At 45.3% G+C, this 24216-nt stretch overlaps 1 protein-coding gene across 7 annotated transcripts in view; it reads left to right on the top strand.

Annotated features, from left to right (window-relative positions):
- Window positions 1–24216, top strand: part of Epb41l4b (erythrocyte membrane protein band 4.1 like 4B) — a 132972-nt gene that overhangs the window by 62637 nt on the left and 46119 nt on the right. For 6 of the 7 annotated variants that reach the window (XR_013438213.1, XM_078047926.1, XM_040283816.2 and 3 more), the window contains exons 13-15: window positions 1122–1152; window positions 4440–4473; window positions 8425–8489. Coding sequence is in view for 6 of the 7 variants with exons in the window: in XM_078047926.1 (XP_077904052.1) it covers window positions 1122–1152; window positions 4440–4473; window positions 8425–8489 (130 nt within the window). In the remaining variant the exon portion in view is untranslated. Of the gene's footprint in view, window positions 1–1121; window positions 1153–4439; window positions 4474–8424; window positions 8490–10207; window positions 12252–24216 lie in introns of those variants that run through there. The other variant, XM_078047929.1, reaches the window with a different exon arrangement.

Here is a 24216-nt window from a genome sequence, read left to right as displayed (position 1 = left end):
GGAGTAAATGCAGAACTTGGAGAGACTTGGCTCAGGTGCCTGCAGTCAGTCCAGGCCCACCCTATCCTTGAATGTAGCCAGGTCCTGGGATGCTGCCTCTTCCCCTCCCTAGACCCCCCACCAGAACCTTGTCTGTCCCTTACTGCTGTGGCTCACACCTGCATGAGGCCAGGAACCAGGAGGTGCTCAGTGAATGAACGAGCAAGCCAGCTTATTCTGTTTGAGCCAGGCTTCACCATCTATCTAATAGCTCCTTCCTCCCCACTGATTGCTCCTCCATGGGGACACCCAAGTTAGAGCTCAGCGGCCGCTCTTTTAAAGCAGCAGGGCCTCCACACTCTTAGCCCCACCCCTTCTCTCTACCCTTTACTCGTTTGGCCATTCTGTGTGTTCCTCTTCCACAGCTCAGGATTTAGTGGGCCTCCAGGGAGCCCAGCTTCTCTACTTGCCCCTTCTGGAATCTTTAACTTTCATTATTACTCCACTTTCCTTCCATCTCCTTCCTGTATGAACCAACATCACAGTAATCATAGCAGCCACAAACTCTCAGTCATTCTCAGCTGTTTTAGTGGAACAAAAATGCCCATTGCCCAGAGAACATGGCATCACTTTCTAGAAAGGCCAGAGGATAGGAGCATGTCCAGAGAAGGGTTATGAGTTAACACAGAGTGATTGTAGCAGCTGCGGAGTGTCCGAGGTCGGGAGGGAGAATTCGCAGCTCCAAGGGCTGCTGCTACCTGCACGAGCAGGATCATGTCTGCATGTTTGATTCATTGGGTCACAGTTGTCAAAAGCAACAGAATTTTACTTCTCTGTGCTTCTTGTCTCTGTCTCAAAACCCTGAGCTCCTGGGCTGTTTGGTGTCCACATTGCAGCTTGCCCAGCCCTGGGAACCTGCTCAGGGAAGGGCTGCTGCAGGCACGGAAGGGAGGGGCAGAGTGCATGGAAGAGAGGGGTGGCTCAAACCCTCTGGGAAGGAGAAATAGCCACAGTGCCTGTGACTTGGACTGGACTGGGGACCAGCCTGTGACCAGAGAAGTCTGTCTTCTGGGCAGTGCCTGCTGTGCCTGGTGAAGTTGTAAAGCTCTCTAAGATATTATAACTTAGTTTTTCCTTTCCAGCAAGCAACCCGGTGATCGCTGCTCAGCTCTGGTAAGTGAGCTCCCCTCCTCGAGCACACCTCTGCCCCCTGTGTATTGTGTTTATTTGTGATACTGACTTTCCCCTTAAAACAACAATTAAATCACAGTGAGTCACCTGTTAATTTTTTTTTTCCTTTTTCTGCTGCCTGGCTGTCCCATTCTCCTAGTTTTCAATAAGTACACGTTGGAATGTTCCAAGACAGTTTGTTTTTCTGGAAAACACAGGTGCTCGGTTTGAGAGGCGTTGTGCTTTGTTTTTTTATAACAGTGGACAAAAAAGGGGACAGGCATGTATGGGGCACACTGTGCTGTGGTGTGGCAGCCAGTGATGGGGAAGGGAAGGCCGTGCTCCCAAGCAGGTGTCGGGTCTGCTCAGTGACCTGCAGGTGTGAGAGTCAGACGTGGTAGGAGACATTAACCCCTTCTGTGCAATTCCTGCAGGGAAAAAAAAAATTAGCATAAGACTGAAAATTTCCAGCACAACTTTCTGTAAAGGGCAGATAGAAAGTGATTTCTACTCTGCCAACTGTGTGCTGTCTCGTTACAACCATCTGGCTCTGCATGGGGGCAGCTATGACCATGTGACCAGACATGGCTGCATTCTAATAAAACGTTATTCACAAACACTGCTCCAGATTCAGCCTATAGGCTGAATTCAGCCAGCTTGAAGCCCCTTCCCAACACAGGTGTTTCGGATCTTTCTGTGTATTGGAATTACCTGGTGAGCTTGGAAGGGCACCCGTTGGCTGGGCCAGGCCCTGGGCCAGGTAACCTACCTGTTTTTCAGTGCTCCCCAGGTGAGTCTAGTGTGCAGTTCAGGTGAGAGCTGCTGACCTACCGGGCACATATGTCTTTCTTCTCCTATGAAACAATTCTATTTCCTGTGTGAGTTTGGATTTGCTGGTGGGACAGGTGTCATGGGAGAGAACCACAGTTTCAGGTTGCTGAACTCTTGCTCTGGCTCCAGCCACCCACAGGTGGGTATCCCGTTTTAGTTAGCCTGCCAGCCTTGGGTCTCAAGGCCTTTGAGATGGGCCTGACTTGACTTGCAGTGAACTCTCAGCTAGGACAGTGAGCAGATGTGGCACAGTGATGGGGCGGGTTGCTGCTGCCCTGGTTAGTGGCCAGAGCCCTGCCAAGGTCTCAGGAGCCCTCTCTCCCAGCACACTTCATGCTCTGGGGCCTTGGTGTCCCCTTTCTGGTCCTCCTTTTTCTCATTTGCAATCGAGGAGGTTGGGCTAGATCAGCATTTTCCCAACTCTTTTAGACTCTGGACCCCACCCTCATACACATACACTCCAGAAAAAGCCCAAAGTGGAAGCCCAGTGAACAGAACAGACAAAAACAGCTGCTCTGGAGCAAGCTGAGTGGGAGAAACGGGGCAGGCCCTGCTGCTCATCTGCCTCCTCCCCTTACGTAGCTTCAAGGCACCATCAAGGATCCCTGGGTTCTGGAGGACAGAACCAACCCCTCGGGTCACACAGTTGGGAGCTGTGCTCTGCTCCAAGCCATGCTTGCAGTGTGTTCTGCCGGGGCTCCTGCATGCAGCCTCTTGCCTCTGGATTTTGTTCTCAGTATCTAATGAAGGGCTCGAGGGTCCTATTGAACCCCTGTGCATTGCCCCTGGCTCCCTGTGGTAGAGGGAGCATCTTGCACGGTTTAGCGAGGGTCTGCAGGTGTGCCTGTGCCTACGGTCGTTCTGGCAGGAAGTAAGCTGGAAAGCACTTGCACCCTTCTTAGCCAGCCTGGTGTCTCACTCTTGATTCTCAGGGCCTGTGAATTGCAGCCGTTCTTTCCTTGGCTCTCTTAGGAGGTGATTGTTTGTTTGTATTTCCCTAATAAAATGACATTTTCCTCTTAGCGTCTAGTGGAGATTATATATTGGGAATGAAAACAAACTACCAAAAAAAAAAAAAAAAACCTCCAAACAAACAAACAAAAAAAACAGTAAATATACCCTTTAGGAACAAATGAGCTAATAACCGCTGTTCACAGCTGTTCAATTGCTCTTCGCAGCCTGTGAGATCCCGGGGTGAGTGGGATTGCTATGGGAGCTACGTATGAAATTATGTTCTGGGCTGCAGAGGTGCTACCAGAAAAATAGCCCCTCGCAGACCACTTAACCTGCCTGATGAAGCCCAGCCCGCAGCGATCTGGCCCAGAGCCCAGCTCAGTGTACTAGACTTCTCTGAAAACTGGAACACGGAGCCAGTTAGACCCCAGGCAAGACTCATAGCCAGGACACCTTCCCTGTCATTATTGGAGAAGCAATAAACTTGATTTCAAGCACACTGCCCTAGCAACAGTGATTATCCAAGGATTGTGCCATGTTTCTGCGTTTCTGGCAGACTACGAGCTTGCATTTTAAATACATTGCATTTGACACCAACCTTTTCTCTCTCTCTCTCTCTCTCTCTCTCTCTGTGTGTGTGTGTGTGTGTGTGTGTGTGTGTGTTTAGGGGGAGGCTCTCATGGTAATTCTATTCAAAATGACATCAAAATAAGATGCATGAGCTCTAAATTTTTCCTTTGGCCTCTGAGAGCCAGCTTGGTTTAGTGGAGAGAAGAAAGACTCTGGGACTGAGCAGATGTTCAGTCCAGCCCTGGTTCTGCCACTGACTAGCCAGGTGACCCTGAGCAGGTTTTCTAATTCTCTGTTAGGCAACTGTTCCTTTATCTGTGGAATGAGGTGGAAGGAAACATAGTTGGCCTCACAGCCCTACTGGGTGGGTTAAATAATAACAGATGCAAAGTTCCCAGAAGAGCCTGTATGGAATGAGCATTCCACAGTGGTGCCCAGATCAGCAGCAGCTTAGCTGAGAGCGAGGGACCCACATGTGGCTGCCACCAGAATTCCATCTACCAGTGGTGGTAGATGTCCAGAAGTGGCTGGCCACTGTGCCTCCAGGTGGAAGCAACTCTGTACATCATTGTAACTTCCTGGGACCACCCAGGAAGGTCAGGGCAGCCTGCAGGGGGAACTGAAGTTACTTGGTTTGCAAAACTGAAAGGACCTCCTTTCTGCTACCAAAATGCACTCTCACAGCTGCGTTTGGAGTATTACCTGTCTGTAATATTTAGGTAATTTTGGAATGTTACCTAAAGTGATGGATAAAGGTTGCTGTCTGTGGTTTGCCTGATTATGTGTTCATTTTAGCATCCAATAACCAAGAAGAAATAGTGTGTGAACATTCCTAACAGGGAGTACATAGGAGGGGCTTATGATTAAATAGGTCCCCAGTAATGCCACTTTACAACCTGTAAAGTTACAATGTTTCTTTTCCTTTTTCTTTTTAGCTCTAAAACAAATCCTGAAGTCCATAATTACCAGGTGAGATCCTACATTTAAAGATCTTTCTAAATTTGCCATAATTATCATCATTATGTATATCATTAGATTTTGAAGAAATAATAGGTTGAGTTTTTTTCTGCCTTTTTTTTTTTTTTTTTTTTGAGAAAACAGTAAGATAAACCTTCTTTCCTGGCCCAGCTTCCTCCTGGCCATCTGAACTGCCTGTTTTTTCTTAACCTTGGCAGCTGGCAAGCCTCAGGGACGTGTACTTAAGTTTCTGGGTGGTCAAACGCAACCTCGTAGTGACATTCAGACAAGACAGCCTTTGGTTGAAGCATGTCCTAGGCCTGGGGAACACGAGTCCCCTGAGACGTGCCTCCAGAAGAGGATGCTGTGGTCAAATGTTTGGTAAATGTTGCTTCCTTCATTTGCCTTCTGGGATCTTAAGAGCCCATTGGGATGTAAAAGTATGAAAAATCCTACAAGAAAGGCACATTTTATTTTATTTTTAAGGTCTTTTTAAAGTTGCAGTTGGACACAATGCCTTTATTTTATTTATTTATTTTTATGTGGTGATGAGGATCAAACCCAGGGACCCGCACGTGCTTGGCGAGCATTCTACTGCTAAGTCACGACCCCAGCCCCTTATATTTTTTTATAACTCGGTATTTCACCAAATCATCTGTGTATGGGTCCCCCCACCATTTTTAAAAAAATAGCCTCCACTGACTTTTTTTTTTTTTTACGGTAAACCCATTAACATCTGTGGAGCAATGGTTTCTAGAACCTGCTTTGTAAAGCATGGTGCTGGTCTCTCACCCACAGGAGCACAGGTGGTTTCCACAGTTGATGTTCTGCTCTTCTGCAGGACAGCCAGGGCCCATGCTGCCTGCCTGCCTCCCTGACCACCTACGCCAGGAAAGCCTTGGTAGCCTGAAAGATGTGGTCCACAGCCCTGCCTCCTCCTAAGCCCTCTCTGGCCATTCGTAGCCTTCTGTGACCTGATGCTGACTTCTCTGCATTTTATTTCTCACCCCTTCTCATCGTACCCCAAAAGTTCTGCTCACAGGGAGTTGCTTAACTGTCACCCCCAATTCCTTTCCACTCTTCCTCTGCCCATGCTCGTCTGCCTGGACTCCTTTACCTCCTACCTGTTCACTAAACATATGTTTTGAAGAACAGCTCAGGAGCCCCTTCTTCCTGATCTCCTCAGCTGGAAGCCACCAGCTCTAGTGATTCTCATTCTCCTGCACCTTAAAGCAATCTGGCCAGCGTTTAAAAAATAACCAGTGCTCGGGCTTCACCCCGGAAAGATTGAGCTGAAACTCTAGGGGTAGGAACCCAGGCATGGGCAGAGTTTCCTGAGGTGGTTCTAATGAGCATCCAGGCAGGGGACCCTGGGTGGACGATGTGATATGTACCTTGCTTCTCAGGTGGTCATTGGTTTCTGCTCAAAAGCAGCGTCCTGCTCTGGTGACTTTTAGTTGGAGGCCTTATATAAGTCATTTTTTTTTTCTGTTGCTGTAACAAAATACCTGATGGTGGGTACTTCATAAATTAAGAAAAAAAAGTACATTTAGCTCATAGTTCTGGAGGTTCAAGAGCATGGCACTGGCTTCTCCTGGGTTCCAGTGAGGACCTTAGGGTAGATGGCACCACAATGGCAAGAGTGTGAGACCTCAATGGACATCATCTTCACTAGGTTTCCAAGTTATGTCTCCCAAGAACTTGATGATTGACTTGCATCCTCGACACCACATTCCCAGTGTGCAGAACCTGGACGTGACTTCTGAGTTTCAGGGAGCAACATGGAAATGGGGTTTGGTAGTAGAAATATTCTGGTTTCCTTCTCTCCCTGCCTTCCTGGGGTTCTTGAGTCTCATTCTCAGGCTGTTTTTCTTGTGGGATTGTCGGGTATGAGCAACTGTTGTAGGGGCAGGGAGAGGTTACCGATGGTGATCAGTGTTTGAAGGAGAGGAAAAGAATAAAAATTAACAAAGTAAAGCAGCCCAGCTTGGCACTCCTCTGCGGGCGTGGGTCCTCCCTGTGCCTTCTCTGCTTGGAGTAACATCCAGGAAGTTTTTGGTTGGCATCAGATCTGCAGAAACTTATCTAGACATTGTTCTCTCCGCATCATTGGCAACCACTGGTCCTGTGCCAGCCTTAGAGAGCCCGTGTTGCTCTATCAAGGTTTGGGAGTAAATTGCCCAGGAAGAGAACATCCTGAGGAGGACTGGCTTGGCGGCCTCAGAATGCTGCACGGAGTTCTCGGGAGGATGGCGTGACAGCATTTATCTGATTCCCAGTACAGCAAGGTCAGCCAACTGCAAAGGAGGGATGGCTGTGTTCTCCGGGAGGACACTATTGGCATTTGAGGAGGGACGGCTCTTCCTTGTTTGGGACTGTCCCTGAAGTTGCAGGATGTTTAGCTGCCCTTTCCTGTGTCGTCATGACAAGCAGAAACACATCCTTGCATTTCTGTGGTCCCCAGGGGGACACGACTGTCTCAGTTGAGAGGACCATCTGGTTTAACATAAAACAGATTACTAGAGGAGACTGAGGAAGGTTCTGGAATCTCCTTTTTCCAGGTCTGTGGATCAGGTTCCCACCTCTTTCTGATGAATCTGATTTGGTGTGTTTGAAGGCAGAGAAGAGAGTAGGGGATCCAGTGGTGGGTTAGTTGTTTTTTTTTGTTGAAGATCCAGGGTGTGGAACCTCATTTGGGGCATGGCTGAGACCACAGAACCTAGAACAGTTTGGCTTTGGGCAAATCGTCCAAACCCTATGGGTGTCTGAATCTCCTAAAAGGAAGAGACATGAAGGGATGGCAGCAGGGAGATCCTAGAGCCCTGGTCATCTCTCCAGCTCTGCTGCTGAGCTATTTTCTCCAGATTCTTTTTCCCTGCAGCTTGTCCTTTAGGGGCTGCAGACTCCGCTTGCTGACAGGCATGTTTGAAGGCAGAAAGAAAGGCTACTGGAATACAGAATAGGCTGGGAGGGCATCTCAGGTCCATGAAAATTGGATGAACGGAATTGCTGAGAATTTTCTGTAACAGAGCAGGCTGCTGCTTATTAACCAAAGCAGCAGGAGAAGGAAGAGGAAGGGAAGAAATAATTAAAAGATTAATGGTGCCAAGATTGTGGTGACTTTAATGTCAGGAGGGCTTAATTTGCCCCATAGCAAGTTTAGCCTTGAGAAACCCCGGGTGTCAGGCTGTGTCTCGGACTGCTGCCCTCCACAGGCCAGATGTGGATAGGCGGCCCGTCTGGGTTCGCCCTGATCACTTTTTTTGAGTCTGTCTTCTTCCTCTTGCAATGGATGACTTCCCGCCCTCTTTCTTTCCCTTTAGCCGTCCCGCCCAGCCTCCCTCCCGGTCTACCTTCATCTGGTTTTATCAAGATAATAAGTGCTGTGGATTTTTTTTGTTTGTTTTAGAGTACATTTTAGAAAATTATTTTTAGCATTTATACCAGGAAGAAAGAAATTCACCCACAGCTCTGCTGTCTCCCTTCACAACCCTGTCCAGCCCTTGAGTGTGCGCAGATGTCACCGTCACACACATCATCATCATTTGCAGCAGCAACAAAAACTTTCTCTGAAGAGGGAGAGTGCCCCCTGATCTCACCTTCTTTCTGTTTCCCGTCCCCTTGGCAGGGAGGAATGGTGCCCGTCCTGGGTACCAGAGGTCCACCAGCTCCAGGCAGAGGTACTGTGCTTCTGGAGTGGCATCCCAGCCCCTTCCCAGGAGTCCACCTCTGTAGATGGCACTTTGAGAACCAGGCTCAGGCTTGGTTCCAGCCCCCCAGCCTTTGTCAGTGGGAGAAACTCCATCTCCCTGTGAGAGGTCCGCAGCTCCGCCAGGGTTCAGTCACAGCCTTTCTGTCACAGCCCCCTCCGCCCCTGAGCTGGTTGCCACGAAAGAGAAAGTGAATGGAGACCGTTGAAATCCAAAGGCCAGCGGGTAATCAAGTGTGGTGTTTTGTTTCCAGCCTCAGTACCATCCGAACGTCCACCCCAGCCAGCCCCGGTGGCACCCTCACTCTCCAAATGTCAGGTAAGTGTTGACACTCCCCGAGCTGCGCTTTGGAAAGTTCTCCTTTCTCTCGAAAAGCTCCCACTCTACTTAGTTATGAACTGGAAGTCTGCTGCAGAAGCGGTTCCCGAGGGTTACGTTGCCAAGGCAGGGATGAATCATTTGCAAAGCAGTAGAAGCCAGCCACAAGTTTTTGTGAAATAAAAGGGATTTTTTTTTTTTTCAAATCACTCTAACCTCAGATATTTTGGATTTGATTTTATATCCAGATGTTACTTAGATTTTCTAAGGAACATTTTCCTGTTCTAACGATTTGTTTACTTATAATGTGATTAAAACGTGGGGATTGTCATTGTGGGTTTTTTTTTTTTTTTTTTAATTGGATGGGGACAGGGTTTGCTTTTCTGGCAATGGATTCCCCCACCCCCATCCCACCAAACCCAAGGGTCAGTAAACATTTTCTGTAAAGGATAGTCAATATTTTTGACTGTGGTCAGTGTCACTCCCATTGACTCAGCTCTGACATTGTTGCCTGAAAACAGCCATAGACAAAACATAAGTAAGAGGACATGGCTGTGTCCCCAGTAAAACTTGTTTGCAGAAACAGTGGGATTTGACCTGATGGCTGTTACTTACCGACCCCTGCCCTACCCTGCGCGGGCCCTGCCTGGGCTTCCCCCTGAAGAATTGGCACTGCTCTACTGTGTTTATAGTTAGGCCCCAGAGTGTTTTTTAAGGCCAGTTTTGTGAAAATAGATATGCCTCTAAGATTTGCATTTTAGATCAGTCTTAATTAGTGTTTATGTGTCAAGCCCATCAGGAACAAAGTTTGTGAATTGAGTTTGCTTAAAGAGAGTTGTAAGCCTTGCTCCTTGAGAAAATCAAGTGGTGGAAATCAATTTGCTTAGACCAAGGCAAATAAAAGTCTGTGGTGGATCTTGTAATGACAACAGTGCAATTTTTTTTTAAATTATAATCACCTTGATTGATATTCATATAGCTTTTGTAGCAAGTTAGATTAGTGAAGTGATCATTCTTACTCTTTCAGTATTTCAATGGCAGTTTATTTTCCAGACAGGAGAAACAGAAGATTGATTTTTTTAAAAAAGTTATTTTATTAACACTACTTTTATGAACTTTATACGTAGTATTGTCTGTTTTATTGTAGTAGTTTCCTTAGTCCCACTATTTACAAGGGATTCAACAGAGTCCCTTGCAGGTGGCCCTGCTGAAGGTCAGCCTTGGCATCCCCTGGGGTCCTGTTGGGAATGCCAGCTCTCAGGCCCTCCCCAGACCTCCTGCATGGGAATCTCTGGGATGGGTTCCAGCATTTTGTGTATTATCAGCCTTCCCATGAAAAGAGAGTTTTTTAGTCCAGCACTTTTGGCAAATGCCACCGTGGGTGATCACAGATCACCCTGCACATTAGCATGATAGAAGCCCTTCCTTGTGGTAAAGGAACCTTCCCACTTCACCTGGCTTCCCAGGCTGACCTGACCATGTGACACCCTTTGAGAAGAGGTGACCGGGCCATAAACAGAACTCTTAACTTGGAAGTTGATAGATGATCCGCATCTGGAGTTTTTAAAAATACTGAGTAGCCAGTCCATTCATTTCCGTGTGCCCGCCATCACGTCCGCTGGTCCCCTGCCCATTTCCTTTGTACCTGTGTTGTCTCACTCTCGTCTCTGAATTTTCTCCCATTCTCCCACTAACCGTTCACTCTGCAAACAAAACAGGCCACCCTTTCAGGATGACAGGTGGCTCTGGAAAGCACCGGCCAGCGGAGAGGACAGCCATTCTGTCCACGCCCAGAACCCGAGGAACGTAGGAGGGACGCACAGTGTGATGTGTCGGGACAAACTCATGACTGCTCTCTGAGACTGAAGCGTCTCACTCCGGGCCCTACCGTGCGGCACTGCATCCCATGAGAAGGGTCTTGGTGTGGCGTGCAGGCGTTCCTACAAGTGTCTCTGTGGAACGGTTCTGAGAGCCGTTTTCAGTGTCTGTAAATATTCGAAGAGAGCCACCATAGCTGGCCGTGATTCACTGTTGGCGGCGTTCTCGACAAAATGAAGGGAGCTGAAGGCTCAGGAATCATTCTATATTCTGATTTTAAAATCGGAGCTAAAGTCTACGTTTATCCTCTCACTGCTTACCTGATATCCTTTGTTATTTAATTAATGGGACCAATTAAATCAAAAAAGAGGGGGAACATAGCTCAGCCTACACTGGGGTGGGAACAGAGACTGCTAGCGTCCAGGCTGCACCACCGAGTGACCTTGTCTGAGCTGGTTCCCCTTGTTTGGCCCCATTCCCCATCTAAAAATGAGTTGGACTAAGTGATCTCCAAGATCTTTTCTGACTCTCAAATTCTTTGATTTATGAAAATCTAATTTCTTGGAGGTTGAGGACATACCTTCAAACTAAACGACCTGCTTCTGTTGCCTCAGAAATGAAACAAAAGTTATCTAACTTATTTAGATGTTCTGTAAACACAAGGAGACTTTTTGAATTTCAGATCTTAAAGCAGTTCAGCCACTTTGAATTTCAGCCTTAGCACTAATCACAAATGGCATAGCATCCATTTTGATAGCATTTGCTGCTCAAGTGTAAAATAATTTTTAATGTCTTAATCAACGGTGCTGCTCTCTTGCACGATCTTCAGAAGACATTGTTGTGAATGCACACTGTCAGGATTCGGGGGTTGGATTTTACTCTAGACTTCACTCCTTTGAAATGGAACCTGCAGATTGAGATGCACCGGAGGCTCCCGTGAAAACATGGGAGATTTTACGGAGGTTGTGCCAAGGCATTTTGTAGCACAGGGAAGGCAGGCCTGGCCCCGGTCTTTCTGTAGAACCAACCAGAAAACCTTATGTTGTCTTTTAGGGTGACACTTGAACCAAAATATTTATTTTCCCCATTTCAATTCACGAGTCAAGCATGTTTTAATAGATAGGCCTGAGATATTTTTTCATTAGTGTAATCAGGTGATTATTGAGCCACTTTTAAATATGCAATTGTAATTTGGCCCCCATTTTTAAGCCCTTCAACATATATTGACATCCTTTGAGAGATTTTTAATGCTACCATCTGATCTCTTTGGGTGACACAGTCAATTCAGGAGGAGGGACTCGGCTGCATACCATGCCCAGTGGGTGGATCACCTATAACCTCTCCCTGGGGTATTTGTTTACAGGTGTATTCCATTTTAGCAGATGTTTTGATCCTCAGTGTATGTGCTGCGCCCAAATAAATGTGTTCTGAATCTTTTCATCTTACTGATAACATTTTTACAAATGTGTTTCCAAAGAATAAAGATTTTTCTTCCTTTTTCTTTTTTTTTTTTTTTTTTGAGTCCATCTTCATTTTATCGATTCTTGCTTCTGCCCCAAATTCTCATTGGTGGATGATCTCAGTGATGGGACAGTTGGCTTTTGGCATTCTGAAGGTGAGCATTCAGTTAGGTGGCACGGAGCAAGATCATCCTAGGACAAGACTGATCTTGGCAAGAGTGGCTCGTTTCTTCTTGCAGACACAGTGGCCGAGGCATTTCAGGGCAACTCTGGTGAAGGTCATAGAACCTGATCACTGGTGCTGAGCAGAATGAAGTGGTGACAGTGGGGTCTTCCTACTGACAATCCTATGGTGAGGGTGGGGGTTTGTCTTGGCAACTTTGTTCTTCCTGACTGGAAGACATACAGACCTGGGTCTGTGGCCTCCTGGAGACTGTGTATGCTGTCTAATACCCTCTAATAAATATCTTTCTGCTTAAAGTAACTTGAATGGACTCAGTTGTCTGCAACCAAGAAGTCTAATCAATATGCACACCTATGAGTTCCTAATTGTTCAATGAAGTATACACTTTTTATAGATTAGGTGACCTTTCTCTATTGCATTTGGCCTTTTTGTTCTTCTTAGCAGCCTCTCCTTCTGTTATCCTTTCAAATATTGGGATTTTCCCAGGGTCTTTCCTCTGCCTACTGCTTTTCTCACCGTGGTCTACTGGAATCTTCTTGCTCTGTATTAAATTTATAGTGCTGTTGATTCTGAAACTATCCTAACTCAGACGACGCCTGTGTGTGTGCCTAAGACTGATTTCAACTTGGAAATCCCATGAATACTTTGAACTCCACATGTCAAAAATCAAACATGTCATCTTTCACCATCTTCCCAAACCTCACAACTCTTCTTTTATGTGAGTTCTCTCATTGTTAGAATCTGTACATCTTCTACAACTCTTCTTCCTATTGCCATCCATGTCCTGGAGGCCCACAGGGCTGCTCAGCTGTGCCTCCTGAGTATTTTGTTTGAGCCCTTCCTCTCTCCTTTCCCAGCACTGATCTTACAGAAGCATCATTCCCCTTGCTGACAGGTGCCGTTGCTGATCTTCCTGTCCAGCTCATTCTCCTGATAACAGTCTCTAGAGGGATCTTTCTAAAACACTACCTGATTGTGCCATTCTGAGGCTGGACATCTGCCCGAGTTCTTCATCATCCATATGATGAAGACCAAAGCTCTCTAAGTTCCTCCGCTCTCTGTGTCTGTCCTGTTGCTCTAGCGGGCCTCCCTCCTCCGCTCATCCTTCTTAAAATCCTACAATACCAAGCTGTTTCCGGTTCCTGGCTTACACCACCCCCTGCTGTTACATCTTTGCCTTTGCAAATGTTGTTCCTTCTGCCTTGAGATCTGTCACTCCCCTCTTTTCCCCCAACTGCTGCTCATCTTTTAAATCTCTGCTCAGGTGTCATCTACTCCAGAGACTCTCTTGACAGCCCCCACCTCTGAAAATGAGGTTAATTTCTGTGTTCTGTGTTCCACTCCACCTCCCCCTGCCACCCCCAGCTACAGCAACTTCGTACTCGCAGCTTTGTGTTAGAGCAGCCTGTTGTTCATCTGCCACCCATGTCCACGCCTGAAGTACAAGCTTTGAATCTTAGCTGCTTTTGTTCCCAGCGCCTGACAGATAGTAGGTGTTCAATGAGTGTCTGCTCAGCGAATGGATTCTTGTACATTCATTCTGAAGGAAATGTCTAACCAGATAACAGGCAGTGACACGTCACCTCTGAGCCAGTCGGAAACACTCTGAACAACCTTGTCCATCCTGGTGGCATCATGTTTTGAGTAGGACGTGGACCACCATGTTATTTCTGGATTCCAGTTCATCCTCTGAATATCAGTCAATGTGTCAACTGTGTTCTCATGCAAAGCCTTGTACAGTGTTGAGCGTGGCAGAGGGCAGACTAGCCACCTGACATTGGAAACCCATCAGGTTGACACCAATCCACAGTGATACACGGCATTTAAAGCCAGAGGCAGTGCTTTGTACTCTGTATCACTTCACTTGATTTTTCTGACCACTCTGCGGAGGTGGGTGGTGTCCTGTTGTCCCTGGTAGGAAAACTCAGACCTGTGGTTGAGCTAAGCAACATGCATATGATATGACACACATCCAGTAAGTGGGGAGTCAGAATTCCAACTCCGAAGTCTGTTCTTATCTAGGCTTTAAGTCCTCGCCACCAGTCATTCCATGGTTGTGACCCTGTGGATCGACACCTCAGCAAGGTTACTGGATCATAGCGAGCAGTTCACTATGTTGAAGTCTGGTCACTAACTAGAGAGCCACCCCCTCTACACCAGCAACCTGGTAACCCTGTCCACTTCTACCACATCACCATCATCAGTGGTCTAGCAACTGTCCACACCTTCCTGCACCATGCACGCCCCAGTGGCTAGGGACCTTATCCATCAGCAGTGATCGCCTAACCTGTCTACACCCCCCCCCCCCCCCCCCGCCACTCGCCCCCTACTGGTGTAGCAGCCCTCCCCACCTCACCACCCTCTAGTCTGATAACCATCTGTGCAGGCATTCCTTCACTAATAGTCCTGTTTTTCAAAGGAGCAGATTGGGTATTATTTGTTCTTGGTGAACCCCTCCTTATTTGAGATGATCCACTTGTTCCTGAGAATTCGTGATATAATAATTTCTTCAGGAACGATTAACCTGCCAGCAAAAATCAAGCTCAGTATCCTACAACTGATGGAATGAACACTTTACTTTTGTGCAATTTGCATTCATAACTGGTCCATCATCCCTTCTCATTTCTGTGATCCCTTAGAACACGTGGCAGTGGGTTGACAGTGCTGTTGGATTCGTGTAATTCACAAGGGTCTAAAGTCTTGAAAGCATGCCGTGATAATTACCTTGACCTTTAAAGCCCTCTTACTTGTTTCATTGCTTGGTCTTCCGTTTCCACTAAAAATGGTCCCCCCTCAACACTGCAGATGGAAGGAGCATAGTAGGACAGTTCCTTTTGTCTTTCTGGCACTGTCCTTCCAGGGCAGTGACTCCAGCCTTCTGGGTCTGGCTCTGAATACAGCTAATGACAGAGCCTTTTTGTTGCCCTTGACTTTGCAGCTCTTAACCAGCCCTTTAAAATCTGAGCTCATCAAAGAACTCCCTGGGCAGCCATATTGATCCCTTTGGGTCAATATTTCTCAAACTAAGCTCAAAGTCAATTCCCCGACTGACCAGGTCTTCCAAATGTTCCAGGTAAATACCCTAAATTGGCCTAGAATAATTTGCTTCCACCATCTCACAACAGGAGGCCATGGGCAAATGTGAAGGCAAGGCAGGAGAGGGCAGAGAGACCGAAAAAGCAAACTATTGTTAGAAGTCCCTTCACACAGGAAAAATGGCACATTTTAAGAAGCCCCAGGGGTACTTAAAAGGCAAACAGGAAGTTGACATGCAGCAGGGTCTCTGATAAAGAAATCAATACTGCAGATTGGCCCACTTCTCCCCCCAAACTAGGGAGACCAACAATGACATGGACAGTGTATTTAAAATGTCCAGTGCTAGGCCAAGAGTTTGGGGGCAAGATCTGAGAACCTGCATTCTAACAGTCATCCCGAGGGAACCCAGGTGGGCAGAGACAGAATCTTACTCTGGAAAAATGCAGTTTCTTACCTAGTTATGTTGGTCCTCAGTTTAATGGCTCAGTTCTAATTTCCATTAGAGGCAAAATTTTGATGTTTTTTTTTTCTTTTTTAGTAGGCATAATGTTAAAATGTAAGTGGATGGGTACTTCATAAGTAGCTAAATCTTCTCAACATAAGTTCACTCATGTTCACCATCAGCCTTCCCCCCAAGTTCATCAAATCATACCTGTGTCATCGTCTGTCTCGCTCCAGAGGCAGGACACTAGTGAATTCCAGCCACTGGATAAGGATGGAGCATACCCATCTGCCTAGGAACCTGTGCCAAGACTAGCCTCCTGGTGGGGATACAGGAATTTGCAGAATCTGGGTGGTGGGATGTTGCAAACCAGATGACAGAAGAACTAGAGTCCACAGTGGGGCGTTCTGGTTTTTGGGGGGGGAAGAGCCCCACAGTGCTCTGCCTAGATAAAATGAAGGCACTTTGAAATGTCACACAGTTTGAATCCCAGCTTTGCCACTTACATCCATGTGACCTTTGACCAGTTTTTCCTATTTGTCTCATTTTTCTCACCCCCCCCAAAGAGAACATAACAATGCCTTGCTCTTGAGATAATTAAATAACATGATGTCTGTAAGGTGCTTGGCATGTTGGGTTTGAAGCTAGCTGGTAGCAATTTTTAGTGGGTTTTGAGATGAAAAAATTGAGCAGCCCCTGTGGACAGAAACAGGCCAAAGAGAGTCAAAGTCTAGCTCAAGAAACGGTCTATCTCATGGGCTGCTGGGCGGGGATGTGTAGTCTAAGTTTAGCAATGATGGTGTGTGGTTCCGAAGGAAAGGTCACATGGAAGATGGTTAGCACTGGGCAGAGAGACACATCTCTTTGAAACTGACAAGCTAAGAGCAGAAACACCGTGGGGATCTTTTGAGATGGAATGAAAAGGGAAATAGAAATGATATTTCTGTCTGAGAGTCCTAGGAAATAAGTGTCTGGGCACAATGTGGACAATGCTTTCCCATCTGTAAATGGCAGAACTGACATAGGGTGAGGAATTGGTGAGACTGCTGAGAATCTGTTCTGCTTTAACAACTGGGACTCAAAAGTTTGGAGAATTGAAATAGAGTGTCTGCTCGGCTCCCAATTTATCTAATTTAGGATTTCATCTCAGACAAAGCAGAGGAAACTTTGACCTCTTAGGAGACTGAATAGAAAGCAATAAAGAGAACCATTGTGCTTTTTTTGCTTTTTTAAAAATAGGTAGTACAGTGGTAAAAATTCAAGCAAAAATACTTAAGTTACTTCTCCTTTCCATTTTATTCCTCAGTTCCCCAGTTCTCCCCAGAGGCAAAGACTGGTAGCATATCTTCTTGTCAGTCTCATGCTAGTCTGAAAATAAACAAGCACATATATTTATTTAACCAGTTGAGATTGATGGACATGTACCCTATGTCAACTCTCCAAAATGACAGTCATCTACCCTTCTCATGCATTGTATTTTTGCACCTGAATCTACAGAATGAATTTCCTAGAAATAGAAACTCTGGGCCAAAAGGTATATGCAAATCTGATTTGGACATTGCCTAATGAAATCTCCTCCCAAAGATACCACCTGTCCATACCTGATATACACCCACTATCCTGACAATACCTCTGTGACCACACAGGGGGCGAGCTGATAGCCTTTTCTAACTTTAAAATTTTTTGATAGTCTGATGGGTAAAAGCCAGAATTCCCATTTTTTATTACATTTCTCAATGAGCAAGACGGCACACCTTTTCATGGTTGTGAATGCCGTTTGTTGTTTTCTGTTGAACTGTCTGGAACCCATGTTTTTGCAAGATCAGGTTGCTGTCCAGAGGTGGCTCACACCTGTAATCCCAGCCACTTGGGAGGCTGAGGCAGGAAGATCGTGAGTTCAATGCCAGCCTGGACTACTTAGTGAGGCCCTAAGCAAATTAGTGAGATCCTAGGGATGTGGCTCAGTAGTTAAGCGCCCCTGGGTTCAATCCCTGGTATGGAAATTGGGGGTAGGAGGATGTGGGAGAGGAGATCAGGCCATTGAAGGCTGAAGTCAATTAACTGTGTTATTTCAGCACTTATGATAGTAAAGAAAGGGGAGGCCAGGAGGAGTTGATCTGTACCACACAGTTTGAAAAGCAGATCTGCAGAAGTTCAGATAACAATCAGTGTGGTTCCACCCTGGAGAGCTTACTAGGGATATAGGCAAATAGAAACAGCAGAGGCAAAGGAATTGATTTCTAATATCTATGTTTCCTTTCTAGTTTGGGAGTTTGTTAAGAACGTTCCACCTGAGCTACTTAAATACCCACTCAGGCATTGTGAATTTCCTCCCTATATTTGACCAAGAAGGGTCAGATTTACTTTTAGCTACAATTAAATTTCTAATATATTCCATCTAAAACCACAGCTGCAACCCAAGACTCGCCCATGATATTAGTGAAAGAAAACCTACAGAATTTAAATTCCAAAGACCCTTATCATCTAGGCAATCCACGAAAAAGGGTTGGAATAATTAGAGGAACATCCCCACAGGCATATATTATAAGAAACCTACCTAATCATCCCCTGCTGAATGGTGGAGGTTTAAACATCCACGGTCTGCAGCTGAGACCTCAGAAGCAGAAGGTGTTGCTATGCTAACCACCCACCCAGCCTCGGCCTCCTTCCCTGGCTGAATAATGGACATTGTGCCCATGTTAAAGGCCACTAAGCCAACAAGTCCTTCAAATTGGGCCCAGTGTCTCGCCTCAGAGGCAAACCAAGGATGTTTATGATAGATGCTTCTGGAAAGCCAAAAGAAATTAAGAACAGAGAGAGAATCATCTGAGATTTTTGAGCACTAATAAACACCAAAATAGATTAATCCTCATCTGTGTCACCTCAGAAACGTGTGTACCCAGTTTTTAGCTCCGGCTCCACCTCCCACTGGTCTCTGTGTAATTAGAATGTCTAAAACCTACCGTTACCAGATTATGCCTTTTATTCATCTAACCTGCACTTATTCTAGAATAAATAATGTTGTAATTTCATTCATTGGGAGACTTGGGTGGTATGTAGGGAATGGAAAGTCCCCTTCCCATCTCATGTCTGAGTCTCCCATAGCCCAGGGCACATTGGGGTGAGAAATGGCCGCTCAGAGTGGCTTTATGCTGTAAACAGGTGGTTTTCATGACAGTGAGTATTTTGTCTTACTATTCCTTGAGGGCTCCCATATAACGCCATTTGGGGATGCACTTCAAGAAGCAGTTAAGGGCAAGTCTGTTCTTGTTGTTTTCCTCCCGAAGAAAAGAGAAATGAATTTTCATTTAAAGCAGGGGCAGGGGAACAGGGCAGTGAGCCACAGAATTGAGAAGCAAACCAAAAAATCCATGAGAAACCAAGAAGGGACTAGCACCATTAGACTTATTAGAAGTGAATACTGTAAAGGAAAACAACTCTATTTGTGTCCATTTTTTCCTTTTGTAAGGCAAGAAAAAGATTGAATAAAATTCTTAGTCATGAGCCCCTAAAGCAAAAATGAACTTATGAAATAGGAATTCTCTGGACTCAGATCCTGCAATTGAGCTGAAATTCCTAACATCTAAGGTCTCACCATGAAATCCTACAGAGCCCTCTCCTAGCTTCTTGGCACCCAGGGGCACACACGTGTGCACATACTCTTGAAGACACGGACATGAGAAAGCCATTGTAAAACTCATCAAGGATAAAACATCAAAGCAAAATGGATTTCTGGCAGAAAATGTTCAAGACCTGCTGACCTGCTCGTAGCCGTTCACTGGAATCATTTGATGGCAGTTACGCCCAAGGAAAATTCCAGACCCAAAGGTGAAGATGCATGTCCTGCTCTGGCTCACAGGACAGGGATCCAAGTACCACGGAATCATAAAAGCTCTCTTCCCTAAGATGTGGAACATTGTACTCTACAGTTTGCAGAGACTAATTAATGTAGTTAGGAACAACTAGGGAATTCATGATCAAAGTGAAATTTTTATGAATAGCTACTTGGTAATTATGTAAGGAAAATTAAAATTTAATGCACTAAAACTAACTCATTGGGACAGATATTTGCTATGCTTCCACACGGTGCCAAGTACTGGTATGTTAAAAAAAAATGCCACCTTTGGCTTCAGGTTTCAAGGAACTATTAAATAAATCAAAATGATTCCCTATCTAGGGTGGAGTCACATGTCACCTATGCTGACAATAGCATTAACTCTGAAAGTTGGGCACTTGGAAAATTTATTGAAAAAAATTACAATTTGGAGCTGGGTCAAGTGGTGCATGCCTGTAATCCCAGCAACTTGGGAAGCTGAAACAGGAGGATCACAAGTTTAAGACCAGCCTCAGTAACTTAGCAAGGCCCTAAACAACTTAGTGAGACCCTGTCTCAAAAAAAAAAAAAAAAAAGACTGGCTCAGTAGTAAAATGTCCTTGGGTTAAATCCCCAGTACAAAAAAAAAAAAAAACAACAATTTAAGAAAGTTTTCTTCTGCCAACTGAATAAAGAAGTCTAAAATATATTTATTTCTTTTCTTTTTTTTCTTGGTGCTGAGAATCAAACCCAGGTCCTTATGAACGCTAAGTACAAATATAATTTTGTCATGCAATTTTGACCTTTTTTAGACAAGCACTAATGAACAGTCATCTTTCCTTCTAGGCTTTTTAAAAACAAAACTACTTAGTTACTGTAAGAAATCATCCCTAATTAACTAGCCTAACATTTGTGATATGTCACATTTCTAAAATGTTGATACAATTTTCTTCTCAAACTGATTATGGAAAAAGTACGGCTTCTCAAATATACTTTCTACTTACTCCCTAAGAGTAGGCTTGCATTGAATTCAGTGAGAACTCACAACAATAGGTGGGTCTGTTTAATTTCTACTAAATTAAAATTGAAGTAAGTGACAGGTATCCTGGAAACCTGGACGGATAGATGCACCATCAGTCTTCTTTCAGTCACACATGGCAGGGACCAAATGATTTCATTATTTCATGCTGTCTTGCCTAGCATATAAATGTCCCAAAGTGCAGGGTCTGGAACCCAGATAAGTGAAGTGAGTTATCCAAGGTCACAGCCAAACAGCCCTAAGGCCAAAGCTAAGTGCCAGCTATCAGTCCCGTGTCATCATTAGACTTCTTCCATCCCCCATGGCAAAGCTGTATCACTTGGCACCTAAGAGAGCTCAGGGCTCTAAGATCCAGTTTCCTAGGTTCGAATCCCAGCTCTGCCATTTACTAGCCTTGTAACGTTGGGAAAGTTATTTAGTCTTTCTGTGCCTGTTTCCTTATCTATAAAATAAGGATGATTGTCCTTTCTTCAGATGGTTGTTGGAGATTAATGGCACAGTGCTGAGCACTTGAAAATGTTAGCTTTTCGTTTTTTTCCCTCTGTGAGTATTTAAAGAGGATGATTAATGCGCTGGTGTTTGGTCAGGAGGTATTATTCTGGCTGACACCATCTGTTAAAATGGTGCTTCAGTAGATTCTGCTAAGAGACGCTCAGTTGGAGAACAACAGTCCAGGTGAACGAGCTGAATAGGGACCAGTGGTGCTTCCCAAATTTTTCTGGTCCTTGGCACAAATAGAAGGTGATCTATTTGGATAGCACTTTGGGGGGAGTAGGCAAGAAGACGGAGGCCCCAGCTCCCCAGATCTTTGCCTCTGATTCCAAGGATGGGGAGAATGCAAGGTTTGGCATGCTTACGGCCCTTCTAGGGCCCGTCCTGCGGGAAGCTCTGTGGAGATCTCGATCAGCCACTCCCTCATGCTTTAGTTCCAATGAAGCCTGTGAAATGGCCCCCATTTGGCTTCACGGGAACCAGGGAACCATTTTGTCCTAGTCAGGCTTCTTTGGAATCTGCTTGGAGTGTGCCATCTGGGTGCTGCTGTGTGGACTGGGCGTGGATGCTGATTCTATCTCCAGGACCCTGCCGTGGAGTGGAGACACGGGAAGGACTTGGTGACAGAGTAACTCTGAATACAGGCAGCACATGATCCATGCACAGTGGGCCATCTGGACCGGAGGCGGGGCACCTTGGATGGAGGATGTTCATGGTGCTCACCTGAGAGAGACGTCAGGCTGCACAGAACCTGTGGGAGACGTCTCAGCTACCCGACATCGGCATTCTGTTAGAGGCAGGGCATCTGCGGGTTTCTTGGTCTGCGTGGCTGACAGGTCAGTTGCTGGGAGGTGGAAGAAGCACAGCAGGGATTGCTGTTCATTCTGGTCAGCAAGGAAGACGAGGTGAGAAAAGCCTGCGTGGCAAGATCCCTGGAAGGAGATGACCCTGCTGTCTTGGAATCATTCATATGACACGAGTAGAAGTCAGGGTTTAATCCTGCCTGTTTTCTAACCTTGAGAAAAAGCAGATTTCAAAATGTCAGGAAAAAGACCTAAAAAGGTAGGATTTTTCACATGGGCTGAGAATAGAGCACCGATGATCTCAAACTGAAAGGCTTTGAGGGCCTTTTAGACAAACCCACAATTTGAAACAGTATTTGAAAGAACATATAAAAAACAAGGGCAGGGGCTGGGGATGTGGCTCAAGTGGTAGCGTGCTTGCCTAGCACGCGTGAGGCCCTAGGTTCAATTCTCAGCACCACATAAAAATAAAATAAAGATATTTTTTTAAAAAAGGGCATAAGCCAGGCACAGTGATACATGCCTGTTATCCCAGCCACTGGGGAAGCCAAGGTAGGAAGACCACAAATTTGAGGCCAGCCTCAGAAATTTAGCAAGACCCTGTCTCAAAATTAACACACATACACACACACACACACACACACACACACACACACACACACACTTATAAAGGGCTAGGGATGTAGCTCAGTGATAGAGCACCCCTGGGTTCAATTCCCAGTACCGCAAAAAGGTAGGGGCAGAATGCACAGGACTTAAGAGAAAAAAAAAAAAAAACTTTAGAGTTGTATAGATGCACACTTTGGAGCAAAAAAGTGAAAATGTAATAACAGAGCCATTTTTTGGAAGATGGCATAGAAAATTAATAAGACATGGATAGAACTACTCAACTTCTGTTTTTTTTTTTTTTCTTCTTCTTTTCAACAAGGACTATACTAACTGCAGAAGGCAAAGGGAATGAAAAGAAGGGAACTGAGGTCTCAGATAAGGAAGTCAGGAGATATTTTACTGCTTTATAGTTAGTTCAAGTCTGTAGGCTCAGAAAAGTGCCTGTTCAATACTGAGAAATAGCCCACTTGTTGCTGAGTCAGCATTCTGTGTTCTTTGGAAAGACACATGGTCCCAGGGAAATGCCAGCAGAGCAGACAGGCTATGCGATGAATTCCAAAAACTGGACTGATAAGCTTAATGGTGATTGTGAGGGAAGGTAGAGTCTTTTTTAAGCACCTAGAAAAGGAAGTAGTGCCTAGCAAGATAGTGCAGAAAAGGACCATCTACCCTGAGTAATGGAGTTTGTCAGGAACCACATTCCACTTCAAAGAGTCTGCAAACTTCTAATGAAGACCTAGAGGACAGATGATTTTTCATATTATTCTGGAGGCTTTACCCATGCAATAAGCTAAGAAAACAAGGAATAATTAATGGGAAGAAAGAATAAAATTTATGTGTGACTATCTTCCTGAAATCCAAATGAATCCTTCTAATAAGAGAATCCAACAAAGTAGCCAGAAACACGAATATCCTAAAGTCAGTAGCTTTGTAAATCTAATCACAAAATTAAGGGAAATGTATCAGTTAATGATATTTCATTTTCAATTGTCAAAACTGAAAAACACCAGGCAAAGAAGTGAATTAGATTTGTACCATACCTTAATGAAAAGGTTAAACATTCTTACTGAAGGAGTTTTTGTTTTTTTTTAACCAGAGATCAAACCCAGGGGTGCTTAACCACTGAGCCACATCCCCAGCCCTTTTCTATTTTTTACTTTGAGACAAGGTCTCACACTAAGTTGCTCTTGCTCGGGGCCTCACTAAATTGCTGAGGCTGGCTTTGAACTGATCGTCCTCCTGCCTCAGCCTCCCAAGCTGCTGGGATTATAGGTGTGCACCACTGAGCTCAGCTAACTGAAGGACATTTAAAAAGATATGAGATGGAGAAAAAAAAACATCATGTTCCTTATAAGCACGTTCTTTCAAATTAATCCATAGTATTTCATTCTTCAAGTCAGAACTCCAGTAGGACTTTTTTTTTTTTGGTAGTAAATTATATTCTAAAGTAATCAGAAGGATTGAATACATAATGGTAACCAAGAGGAGAAAAAGCAGAAGGAAAAAGGATTTGTGCTGTTGCGTATAAAATGTGCATTAAAGGTAATTAAGATAAACTGATACTGGTTTAGCAGCCGATAAATAGATCATTGAGAGAGTGAAGAATTCCAGAAACAGAAACTGATTTATATTGCATATCTGTCATGGGCCATCAGGAAACTGAAACTATGCTAGGCATTTTCTTACAGAGGGAATTGAACACAGGGAATGGTTATATAAGGGTTGAACGAAATAAGAAGCTGGATTTGGACAGTAAAGCAACCCAGAAATGAGCAAAAACCAGAGCTTGCTTATCCTTCCTAGGCTAGAGGGACAAAGGAAGGTGCCAGTGTTCCAGCACCCAGAGGTCAGAGCCACAGGAATCCTGTCTAGTGGGCTTGGAGCCACTAGAGGCCCTACAGCCGATGCTACAGACATCACAGAGGATGACCCGGACTTAGGTCCTTTTCCACACTCCATACCCTGCGGTGCTCCCTTAGCCAGTCCTGCAGAAGCCAGAGGGAGGGAGCCGGGGAAGTGCAGGTCCTGGG

Source organism: Ictidomys tridecemlineatus, chromosome 4 (assembly GCF_052094955.1).
Source record: "Ictidomys tridecemlineatus isolate mIctTri1 chromosome 4, mIctTri1.hap1, whole genome shotgun sequence".
NCBI classification, from domain to species: domain Eukaryota; kingdom Metazoa; phylum Chordata; class Mammalia; order Rodentia; family Sciuridae; genus Ictidomys; species Ictidomys tridecemlineatus.
This window is presented reverse-complemented; position numbering and strand designations above follow the sequence as displayed.